Source organism: Ambystoma mexicanum, chromosome 9, assembly GCF_040938575.1.
Source record: "Ambystoma mexicanum isolate Mex_15411 chromosome 9, UKY_AmexF1_1, whole genome shotgun sequence".
In the NCBI taxonomy this organism is placed as follows: domain Eukaryota; kingdom Metazoa; phylum Chordata; class Amphibia; order Caudata; family Ambystomatidae; genus Ambystoma; species Ambystoma mexicanum.
Genome location: NC_090931.1, coordinates 1,115,637,319 through 1,115,649,321, shown reverse-complemented (window position 1 = coordinate 1,115,649,321; position 12,003 = coordinate 1,115,637,319). Strand labels below are relative to the sequence as shown.

The following is a 12,003-nucleotide window of genomic DNA, read 5'->3' as shown; positions in this document are numbered from 1 at the left end:
TTGCACAAAGAGGTTTTGGACACACAAAATCACCACATTAATACTATTGGGCCCTAACACGGATTGGTACTGGAGTTGTTTTTTGTAAACCTACAATAGTGCGGTTATATGCATCTTTAACATACATTGGAAACTTGTTAGATTTATTGAGAAAAAGAAATGGTCTTTGTAATTCTTTTACAATGTAAATTTATGTAATTTATCATATTGTACTCGAGCCTGATATGTTGGTTTTTTAAAAAAAAGGGCTAGATCTCATTGTAAACATCTCATGTTAAAGGTTCTGTATAATTGTAGGTGTTTTGCTGTTAGTCTTGACACTACTTTATACATCATTGTGCCCTGTTAATTGTTATTTAATTTAAATTCCTGAGTAGGATCTTAGAGACTGGTATCAGTAATACAGACAGTATCAACATTATAGGAGATTGACAGACAAAGCCTTTAAAACATTGGACGAATAGCGTATTGACAGATGTAAACTCAATCTATTTATGATTGATATGTTCGCCATTTTGTTTGCTACTTGAGCAATGGTTTGATAAAAACTAGTAGTGTAGTTCCTTATGTTTCTAGACATGGTTGTATCTGATTTTCTTTAAGCAAAGTAAACACCAGGTATTTACATAGATGGCATAACAATCTGGATCACACTAAGCTCGAAGCCCAACACTGGCTCACGTTGTGTAAAGAACTTTAGACACTGTGGTTTTTCCCAACAGTTTGGGCAAAATTTTGATTGAGCCAGAGTTTGTGGAGATGGAGCGTATGCAACTCTGAAGCTCTGCTCCATATATCTGGAGGGATGTTATTTCGAATTATCTTAAGGTAGTTGGATTCTCTTTGGGATATCAATTATTAACAGAATTGATCATGGTTTTCGTATTCTATCACAGGAAGTTTTAAAGGTCATTTGAATCTGGACATGCATAGTTATGGTACTTGAAGGAGGTTATGCTTTCAACAGTTAATCTAATGAGCAGGTTAGTGGCCTTATTGTCTCTATAATTCTGTTTAGATATTAGGTATTCTTAAATTCAATTGTTTCCTTTAATACTGTTTTAAATTGGAAACCAGGAAGTTAGATCCTATTACTCCTGAGGAAGGGTTTGTAATATACCAGAAACACATTGAGATTACGCAATATTTGCAAATATATCACTATGGGACATCCAGCATAAATGTACATTATCTTTTGGATGTTGCGGAACTCTCTGTATTGTTGGTGATAATAGCGAAGATATTATGGGAGGTCTAACGCTGTCTGAGAATTTCCTGCCTTTGTATTATGAACAATAGGTTTGCTATATATATTTGATGGACATCAGGATTATGAAGTCTGCAATTTTGAAGATCATGGAGAAATAAGAAAAAAAAAAAAGAATGTACTTTAGTATTGGGGCTTATGGATCCACTGAATGCGGCCTACTGTGCTGCGAAGACCAAGCATGGAGGAAATGGCTGCTATGTACCCATTACCAATTAGATTATGCAGCACTTGGCCTGTACAGTTTGAATCAGCGTAACCTGTGACTGCATTGGGCTAGAGGATATTGTGATAACACTACATTTATGGGCTTTGTTCTTCTTGCAAATAGTTTTATCAGACCCTCTTAGCTAGTACAAACTATTTGCTGTTGGGAATTATATGACGACCAATTATTTTGCAGTGTTTGCATTGTTTTCTATATTGTGGATTTTGCAAAACAAGTATGTTATACTGGGAATTATTTAGGTATTTAAATATGGTCACCTCGTATACTCGATTTCATGAAAGATTTCATCATTCATTTTATAATGTGTTTTTTTCTTTTATGTTCTCTAATCAATAAAACATTCCGACTCGCGTTGAATTCATAGAGATATAACTTTAACTAGGACATTTTAGATTTATTTTTGATTCACCAAACTGAGAACTGGAAGAACTCAAATACATTGCCAGCTAAATGTGTGTGTTGGACTAGTCTGACTGAAAATATGTACCATTTTCTCTCCTTTGGCCCGTTATGTTAAATTTATGTAGTCGTTGGATAGTTCCTTTGTTAAGAGTACCTCTACATAAACTAGTAACATATACTAAATCTGCCCACACTAGAAGGAGAAGAATAAATGTTATATAATGAGCTTGTATAGGGGTTTTACCTGTCCTTTGCATTTTAGAATTCAAATTAATAATTTAAGGTTTTGAGCAATACATGATACATTGGTCAGTTTTTTAAATTTGGTTTGAGGCGACTTGTTGCTGTGATGGACGTTTCATTGTTTCAAGGGACATGACAATGAAATATAAATTAAGAACACAAAAAAAACCTATAAATTCTAGGTTACATCCTTTGCATAAATCACTGCACACATGCCACATGATAATGGATGCATCCATGAGTTAAATAAAATAATCACTAATTACTATATTATGCTGTACCACCGGGGTCTGCAAACTGCTGCTCCCCAGATGTTTTGGACCATGATTTCATGCTCCCTTTCCCCCAGACTGACACTATGCTTGGTGGACTGACAGAAGTTGTAGTCCCAAACTACAGTTTGGAGATCCTTGCAGCACCTGGTAGACATACTATATGCACCTTTTACAATTCTTAGATCTTGCACAATGCAGAATAAAACAATTTAGTGTTTCTAAACAAAAATGCTTACCCTTCCCCAGTGAGAGCACAGCAGGCCTGTATGTGCCACTGATGATCCTTAACCGATGTTAGCTTCAGATACTGAGAGATTTCAGCTACAGTCATGCACTCCTTTACATCTTGTTTGTTTGCAAAAACTAGAAGTCCTGCCTTTTTTAGGTCCTGTAACAATACACCTTTTTAATACAACCACACATTTAACAGCTATCAGACATAATGCATTTATGTATCAATCAGATTAGAAAAGCAAATTCAATGTCATTGTACAATGTGGATTTGGCTGACGGAACCACGACAGACAGGCTAAAATAAATGCTATACAAAAAGAAGCAAAAACGTCAGGCTTTGTACTAGACAGTACGTTTCTTTCCAACGGCCACAAAGGAGAACAAGTCTGTTCCTCTCCATTTACAAAGCCAGAGCATTAGGATCAGCCAATGCTGCCAGATATTATCCTGAAATACCAAAAGTGTTTAAGGCAGATGCAGCAACTGAAAATTAAGATGTCCATGACATTTGGAAGATGGTTATTGAATCTGCTTTTCAAGTGTGCATTCTGTGATTTGTAGTTTTGCCATTTCAATTAAAAATAAAGTAAAATACCAACAAATGCAAACCCCCCCGCAAAAAGCACTTGATGAAATTCGTTGCGCAAACCATCGGACATGTTGGTGTCCTTGCTGCCATTAGATCATGTTATTTGATAAGTATTTTGTCTACACCTTTAGAAAAGTTGAGTTTCAGAGAGAGTTCAGTTATTTGGCTATGCTACGAACGAACAAGTTACTTCTTACCTTGTAACTTTCTTTCGATGGGATGATCCTCCGACGTATTCCTTATCTTATCTTTGATAGATCATCTCCCAGCTTGCTGGCCTCGGAATTTTTTTTTCAGTAGATGGCGCTGCGCGTCGACGTCCCGAGCCGATGTCCCTCGACGGCCCCTGTATCGGCGCAGACGTCATCACGCGTATAAATAGACTCGCTCAGTTCCGTTTCAACGTTAACAGTTGTTTCACATGAATTGGTTATTGACCTTGAAGGGCGTAAGCTGCAACCACAAGGGAAGTATTACTGCGGGTATGGATGGGAGGGGCGATAAGGAATACGTCGGAGGAACATCCCATCGAAAGAACGTTACAAGGTAAGAAGTAACTTGTTCTTCGAAGGGATTGTGTTCTCCAACGTATTCCTCATCTTTGATAGACTCCCATAGCAGTGGTGTGCAATTGGAGGTGGGAGTAAAACGCCATGTTTCCTTTTAGGAATGAACCGAATGTAATACGGCTTTGCCAAACCTAGTCTCTTGACTAGAGGAGGAATCCAGGTTGTAAAATCTTGTGAAGGTATGTGCGGATGACCATGTGGCAGCCGCACATATGTCTCGAACCGGCACCCCTCTTTGGAGGGCCGAGGAGGCTGCGATACCCCTGGTTGAATGAGCCCTAAGATTTTGAGGAGGCTCTTTCCCTGCTAGTTTGTAACATTCCAGGATGGCCAAAATAATCCATCTGGAAATGGTTTGTTTTGTTATCAGTAGTCCTAATTTGTGCCCTGCGTAACCTACGAACAGTTGGTATGCTTTCCTTAATCCTAGCAGGTCTGCTGATGTAAAAGCTTAAAGTCCGCTTTGGGTCCAGCCTATGTAGCCTTTCTTCCTCTTTCCCCGGATGGGGAGGCGGATAGAATGAAGGTAAGGTAATTTTCTGAGTGATGTGGAATTCAGAAACCACCTTTGGGAGGAAATTAGGCTTCACCTGTAGGACAACTTTGTCTTTATGAAAAATTGTATGAGGGGGTTTACAAGATAGAGCTTGTAATTCGCTCACCCTTCTAGCAGATGTTAAAACCACTAATAAGACAGTTATAAGGGTGAGAAATCTTAGCGAACAAGAGTGGAGTGGTTCGAAAGGAGTCCCCATCAGGAAATTTAAGACTAAATTTAAGTCCCATAAAGGAACCTGGAAAGGTCTTGGAGGGTAGACAGTTAATCCCTTTAGAAATTGTATTACTAAGGGTAAGGGTAATTTGAAATACGAAGGCTCCTCTGCAGTGCACTTGAAGATCGATAGCGCTGCGAAATAGCTCTTGATAGTGCCAACTTGAAGGCCTGAATTTGCCGAGTAGAAAGGATAACACTGTTGGTGTACCACATGAAAAGGGGTCGATATTCTCTTCTCTACACCAGCTGCAGAATGTGTTCCAATGGCAGCGGTATAAAGACTTTGTTGCTGGCCTTCTGGCCGAAAGCAATCCTTCCATGACGTCATCAGGGAGGTCCCAATCCTTGTATCTCAACCTTTCAGAAGCCAGGCGTGAAGGTTGAGGGTTCTGATGTCTGGATGGAGAACCTGACCTCCCTTCTGTGAGCGAAGATTCTCCTTGAGTGGAAGACGAATTGGAGGGCAGATGGACATGTCCAGAAGGTCCGGGTACCACGTTCTCCTCGCCCAGTCTGGGGCAATAAGGATCATGGTTCTCCGGAATTTTCTCAACCTCCTGATCGTTTGAGGAATGAGAGGGACTGGTGGAAACGCGTACAGGAGTGGAAACTCCCAGTCCACTACGGAGGCGTTGTTAGGGAGAATTCTCTGTTTAGGCTGAATTTCCTAACCTAGTGAGTCCCCCAGCAGCTTTGCTGGATTTTTGGGGTTTATTTTCTTCTCCTGCCAAGAGTGAGACTCTTTTACTCTCACTCTTGGGCATGATTTGAGTGTGTTTCTTTGGATCTAGATGTGTTTAATGGGCTATGGGGTCTTTTACTCCATAGGGCTTCATGTGTTTTTGTGGTGTGTGTTACACAGCACCCTCCGTGCAGTAACACATGGGTGTCATAGTGACCCCCCAGTATAGACTCCATACCCTGGGACTGACTACTGTCTCCCAGGGCATGTAAAGTCACAATTGACTTTACTAGTCTTAAATTCTGAACAGAACCAGTACAAACCATCATATTGTGGACGTACTGGCTGGGGCAATTCAATTGCCCCAGGGTCTGTTAGTCGAGGGGGCACGTCTCCGTCCCCCCTGATCGAGTTTTGGCTGGTGGCAGTGGATACTACTTTTTATATTCAACCGTGAATATTTTCCTATGGGATTTCCCATTGTTTTAGGCTGCTATCTTTATTTAATTATTTACGGTAGCCTCGAACATACAGCCGGTTTATTTAATTAATATTAATTCTCCAGTTGGTATTTTTTGCCAAAACTTGTTTCTAAAATGGCGTTTGTGTTCTCTTCTGTGACTCCAACCCAAGTCGAGCCCTTTGTTCCACTTTTTGGCGGGCTTCTCCACAGAAGCCCTCCAAAGTGGTGCCACTCTGTCTGGGGTACTTAGGAGGGGTGGAGGGAAATTTAGGCACCCTGGACTGAGTTGCCTAGGCAACTCAAGTCGCACTCCATCCTGATTGGCCCAAGTGCTGAGCCGGCCAGCTCACCACTTAGCATGTTTGAGTGACAGCAAGGCTGAGTGAATGGGGGTTTGCTGCATAAAAGCAGGGCTTTGGGGACTGGAACTTCAGAAGTCGCCACAGGACCTAAGAATCCGACGAGGGAGAAGCTGAGCCGACCTGCCATGACACCACCACCGGTGGAGCCCTGCTGGACTGCCTCACCACTTTTCCCAACGACAGAGGAGATCTCCCGCCGGAGAGTCTTCTTCCTTTGACTGGTGAGGATAACCAGTTTCACTGTCTTTTCACTTTCCCGACGTACCTCGTGGCCGCCTTGCCTGTGCCAAGCACCCCGGCAACTGGGATACCACATTTTACCACGACTGCGAAACAAAGGTACCACCTTTAACCGGAAAAAAACTCTGCGGCTGGTTCCTGCCCTGGTAGTGCAACAACCTTCATCTTTCCTCCAAGTCGAGATCTTCTCTTCCCCGGGACGACGACGCAACTTGCACCCACTACCAGGAACAACTGCCACCGCTGGAGGATCCTTCCCACTTAAGGTACCGTGTCCCGCCTGGCTTCCCTTGCTACTGACTGTACGGGGTAGATTTAGCCCCCGGCTTCCGAACCTGGGTTAGCCTGGGACACCCTGGCTAAACTTTCCTAAGCCTCTCTAAACTCTTTCTGAAGCCTCTGCAAGACTTTCTAAGCCTAGTGTAACTGTGATCTTGGGCGCATTTGTGCTCTGCTCTCTCTAAGAGTGGGCCCAGCCTTTGGACTTTGGCTCACCAGTGACTTTTGCTCTTCTGCCTTGCTAACAGTGTTCCTGAATCTTAGAGTGGTGTACCTTTCCATATTCTTTCTTTTTCCCTCCCTTTCTCACAAACTTATTGGAGTGCCATCTAGTTAAGCGCTCACCTCTGTATGAAAATAAGTGATGTTTTACAGTGACTTATCTGATAAGGAAAAAGGGGTGTATATATTATAATAGTAACTGTGTTCCGAATATTTTACAATAAGAGTGCTGGAGTGTTTCAAACCGTGTGTTTTTAAATAAATAATTATATACTTTGATACCAAAGCTCTGATCAGTGTTTGCTTGTATTATTGTGTCTGGGTACCTATTGTGTATACTTTGCATACTGCCCAACTCTTCTTGAGGGAAGAGTGACTGCTCAGCCACAGCTACCAGGTAAATCTGGGTGGTGCAGACTGCTACCAAGTGGGTTTACTGCCAACACCTGTAGTCTTAAATCTTTTGCAGTGTTCCCCAAGGGAACTGCACAGGTTTCTGCCTAACAGGCGTCCCTTAGAGCTCCTCTCGGGGGAAATTCCCTTGAACAAAACAGATCGCACTTTCTATTGGTACTCATGGCAATCAGATCCACTTGAGGGGTTCCCCAAAGGGCGAAGATCTCCTGAAGGACTTCCTGAGCTAGTTCCGACTCGTGGGAGACTGTGCCCTGCCTGCTGAGAGCGTCCGCCGAAAAGTTCTCTCTCTGGCTAGGTGAACTGCCGATAGAGAGATTCCTTCTTGAATTGCCCAAAACCAGAGCTGCATTGGCTCTCTGCATAGTGGCAGTGATCCTACGCCTCCTCTTTTGTTGAGGTAGTGCATGGCCACTGTGTTGTCCGTCATTATCAGAACATTTGTCCCCTGTACAGATGGCAGAAAAGCTTTCAGCGCTAGTCTGATTGCTCTCAGCTCCAACAGGTTGATATGTAGTCTGGACTCCGATGCAGACCAATGACTGCTGATGGTCAAGTCGTTGGTATGGGCTCCCCACCCCATGAGTGAGGTATCCGTGACTACTGTTATCTCCGGCCATGGTTGCCAAAACAGTTCCCCCTTCAAGATGTTTTTCTGGCAGGCCCACCACTGAAGGTCTCGAGCCACCTTGTCCGGAATCTGAAGAAGGTCTGTCATTCTCCCTGAGAATTGCGACCACAGTTCTCAGTGCCCACTGAAGAGATCTCATTCTCAGGCGAGCCTCTAGCACAAGGAAGATGCAGGATGCCATGAGGCCTAGCAAGCTCAATAAGTCGAAGGCTGGGAGACGTTGGGCATTTTGAAACTTGGTGACCATCTGCAGAATATCTTGAGCCCTCACCTCTGGTGGCGAGGCTTTTCCCAGGGAAGTGTCCAGGACCGCTCCAATGAACTGGAGTCTCTGTGATGGTATCGTTTGTGACTTCTTTAAATTGAGGGAGAAGCCCAGTTTGTGAAGGAAGTGGCAGACATAATCTAGCTGGATCTGAGCTTGTTCTGGAGATACAGCTCTGATCAGCCAATCGTCCAGGTAGGGGTAGACGTAGATCCCTTCCCTCCTTAGACTTGCAGCCACTACCGACATTAGCTTCGTGAAGACCCTCGGGCGGAGGTTAGTCCAAATGGCAGAACTCGAAATTGCAAACCTCAGGTATTTCCTGTGTTTGAGATGGATTGGCACATGGAAATAAACATCCTGGAGGTCCAGAGATACCAGCCAGTCCTGGAGCTGGAGGGCCTGAAGGATCCGAGAGAGAGTTACCATCTTGAACTTGTCCTTCCTGAGGAACTTGTTCAATTCTCTCAAGTCCAAGATAGGTCTCAGTCCTCCGTCTTTCTTCGGTATGAAAAAGTAGGGGGGAGTACCAGCCCTTGCTCCTCTCCGCTACAGGTACCGGTTCTATGGCACCTTTCTCTAGCAGGTCTACAATCTGCTGCAAGAGGAGCGGATCTGGAACTTTCAGAGAACTGTTCCCCGGTTGATGACTGAGGGATGCGTAGAAAAGGCAGGCAGTAACCTTGGGCAACTGTCTCCAATGCCCAAGCATCTGACGCAATAGCCTGCCATTCCGTCAGATGTTGAGTTAACCTGCCCCCTACTGGCGTTTTGTGAAAAGAGTCCTCAGAGCGGTTTGGAGGCGGCTGATGCCGAGGGTAAAGAGGCACCTGCTGCGGCTTTTGTGTTTTTACCCCGTCCACCTCGGGTGAATTTTTTCTGACCTCTTTGAACCGGCTGTCCTCTGCCCTTTCCGAATGCGGAATAGAAGCAAAAGGACTTACCTCTCCAAGAGGTTCCTGAGGGGCGACATGGTGTCTGGCGGTTTGCAGCTCCTAGGGATTTTGCTGCTGCCTTAGATGTTTGTAGTTTGCCTTCTTACCAAACAAAGAAGAGCCGTCAAAGGGCATATTCAAGAGTCTGCTTTGCACATCTGGAGCAAAACCAGACTTTCGCAACCAAGCAAATCTCCGGGTTGTTGTTCTTGCCGCCATGGCTCTGCTGATGCTGTCAGCAGAATCAATGCCAGTTTGAAGGGATTCGCACATAGCGTCTTTACCATCCTTGATGATGTTTAGGAACGCTTCCCTTTCTTCTCCCTCTGGGAGGCAGTCAGCCGCTGATGAAGCACACTCCAAAAGTGTGTGGCTGAACCTAGCTAGCGTACAAGTAGCATTGATGGATTTCAATGCCATGCTACATGCGGAAAAGACTTTTTTGGCCATAGAGTCATATCTCTTATCATCCCTATCCTGTGGAACAGTAGGGTAAGCCGATTTACTACTTGCTGAAGTAGCTGCCTGAACAACCAGACTCTCCGGAGTTGGGTGTTTGGATAAATATTCAGGGTCAGCAGAAGACACCCTATATTTAGCTGACAATTTTTTGTTAACCGCTGGGATTACCTCCGGTGTTTCCCAGTTTGCCAATATTCTCCTTTGTAATGTTGCATGAAATGGCACCACAGGATCCTCGGACCTTTGACCAAGATGTCTGTGAGGTCGTCTTGCTGAAAAGCAGGTGAGGGTGTGGACCACCCCATAAACTCTATTATCCTTGCCATCAAGGTTCTATAAGGGGTTTCAGCATGTTCCCCTGGGTCTGGTGTGGCAAATTCCACTTCTGGGGAAGTGTCCAACCGACTTGCTTCCTGTAGGGAAGCATGGAGGTCTTTAAACCTACCTTCCTCAGAGGTAAATTCCTCTGGTGCAGGAGTCGCAGGTCCCTGCATCTCAAAAGGTCTTTCCTGATCCGAATCCTCCTCTTCATAAATAGAAGATAAGACTCTAGAGTGATCAGGTCTTGAAAATGGTATAAATCCCATTTCCAGAGCAGAAGGAGCCAAATTCGTCATGATTGGCTGAGAAAACGTCGTCGACGCAGACATTAACGGCTTCAAAGCCATCGAAAAAGGTGGTAGAGGCCTTGATAAACTCGTGAGTATCGGGATTCTACTCGAGGTTGTCGACATTCTCGTGCTCGACGCTCTGGGTATGGCCACTGGCTGTGAGGTGGCCATGGGTTTATCCTTTCACCGCATCGACGTCGAAGATGGCGTCGACTCGGCTGACCTGTGCGTCGAAGAACCCTTCGATAAAGGCGTCGACGACGCCGATCTATGTGTCGAAGGGATCTTCGACGACGGCGTCGTCGAAGATGTAACTTTGCCTTTACTCAAGGGTTCGTGACGCTCTCGAGTGGCTTCTTTCGCCGGGTGCTGCGACTCGCAGCTTTTTGATTTTTCGGGTCTTTCACCCAGGGTATCACCCTCAGCAGTCTTCGAGGGAGTCGAGGCCGCTTTCTTAAAGACGCTTAGCATCTTTTCCTGAATTCCTCCCACTCAGCCTGAGAGCTATGTTTTGTGGGGCAGGAGACCCTTTTTGGAGAAACGGAAGACGAGGAAGAGGATCTTCGACGTCTCTTTTTTGAATGCTTAGATCTCGAAGAGTGATGGGAACTGCTTCGAGGCCTAGAACGAGAATGTCTTTTGTGATGGCGAGGAGACGAGTGTCTCGACTCCGCCGAGGAAACTTTCGAAGAAGTTTTAACTGCCTTACCTCTCTCTCGAGCTTCCCCTTATGCTCCTTCAAGGCTTTCGCCGTCATGGACAAGCAGTCCTTGCACTCCGAACAATGGTGCTCGATTCCCAGGCACCATAAACAGATCCTGTGAGGATCCGTCAATGACATTTTCTTTCCACAGTCTTGACATTTTTTGAAGCCGGACCGTTGAGTCGTCGGTTTGGGTGAGGAAACCATTGATTACGAGTTGGTATTCACGAGGAATATTGATATATTTGACTGAAGAACTAAGCAACAATATTCCGAGGCCCCACAAAGTGCGGAAAAACGGAACTGAGCAACGGACGCTGTGCGAGTCTATTTATATGCGTGATGACGTTGGTGCCGATACAGGGACCGTCGAGGGACATCGGCTCGAGTGATGTAGACTCGCAGCGGCCTCCACTGAAAAAAAAAATTCCGAGGCCAGCAAGCTGGGAGATGATCTATCAAAGATAAGATAAGGAATACGTCAGAGGACACATTTCCTTCGAAATATGGCTTTTAAAGCAGAGCTATCAAGTGGTCCATAGCAAGGCCATCCACTCCTTCTCCTTTGCATTCTGAGACTTGCATCTATAACAGGAAAAATAAAATTACAATTAAGAGAATGTTGAAGATCCACCTCAGAACCTCCTCGTTCAACTGCCGCTTGTAGGTGTCGATCCCCAGCCTGCTTAGCCTGTCTTCCTCCAATTTGAATTCCCCCGAAAGGCGCACTGCTGATAAGTACATGTTGAAGTAAGGCAACCAGTAGGGCCGTTTTTATAGTAACCAACCTGATGTCTGCTGACGCCATGGATTCCAATGGCTTGTGTGGCAGAGCACCCAGCACCACGTTAAGATCCCAAACAATCTGGTCAGACATGCCAAGTGCCTTTTAACCACCAGATTGGAGGAGGAGATGTCATCTCAAGAGTTCTTGTAGGCACCTATGACCACCAGATACGTACGGCAGGTATCTACTTGGACACCTGAATGGGCCAGATGCGCAGAGAAGGATACACATCATCCAGTGAGCATGTCAGTGGCTCAATCTTGTTTGTCTTGGCCCATTGACAGAACCTCGTCCACTTGCACCTGTATTGACTCTGGTGGAGTCGCTTCTTGCCCGCTGTACGATAGCCAGATTTTCCTGAGAA

General features: G+C 44.8%; 1 protein-coding gene across 1 annotated transcript in view; it reads right to left on the bottom strand.

The window, feature by feature from the left end:
* The window catches only part of ARL5A (ARF like GTPase 5A), a 311,540-nt gene that overhangs the window by 53,460 nt on the left and 246,077 nt on the right, over positions 1 to 12,003 (bottom strand). The window contains exon 5 of the mRNA XM_069616456.1: positions 2,653 to 2,804. Within this exon, the coding sequence (XP_069472557.1) occupies positions 2,653 to 2,804 (152 nt within the window). The remainder of the gene's footprint in view (positions 1 to 2,652; positions 2,805 to 12,003) is intronic.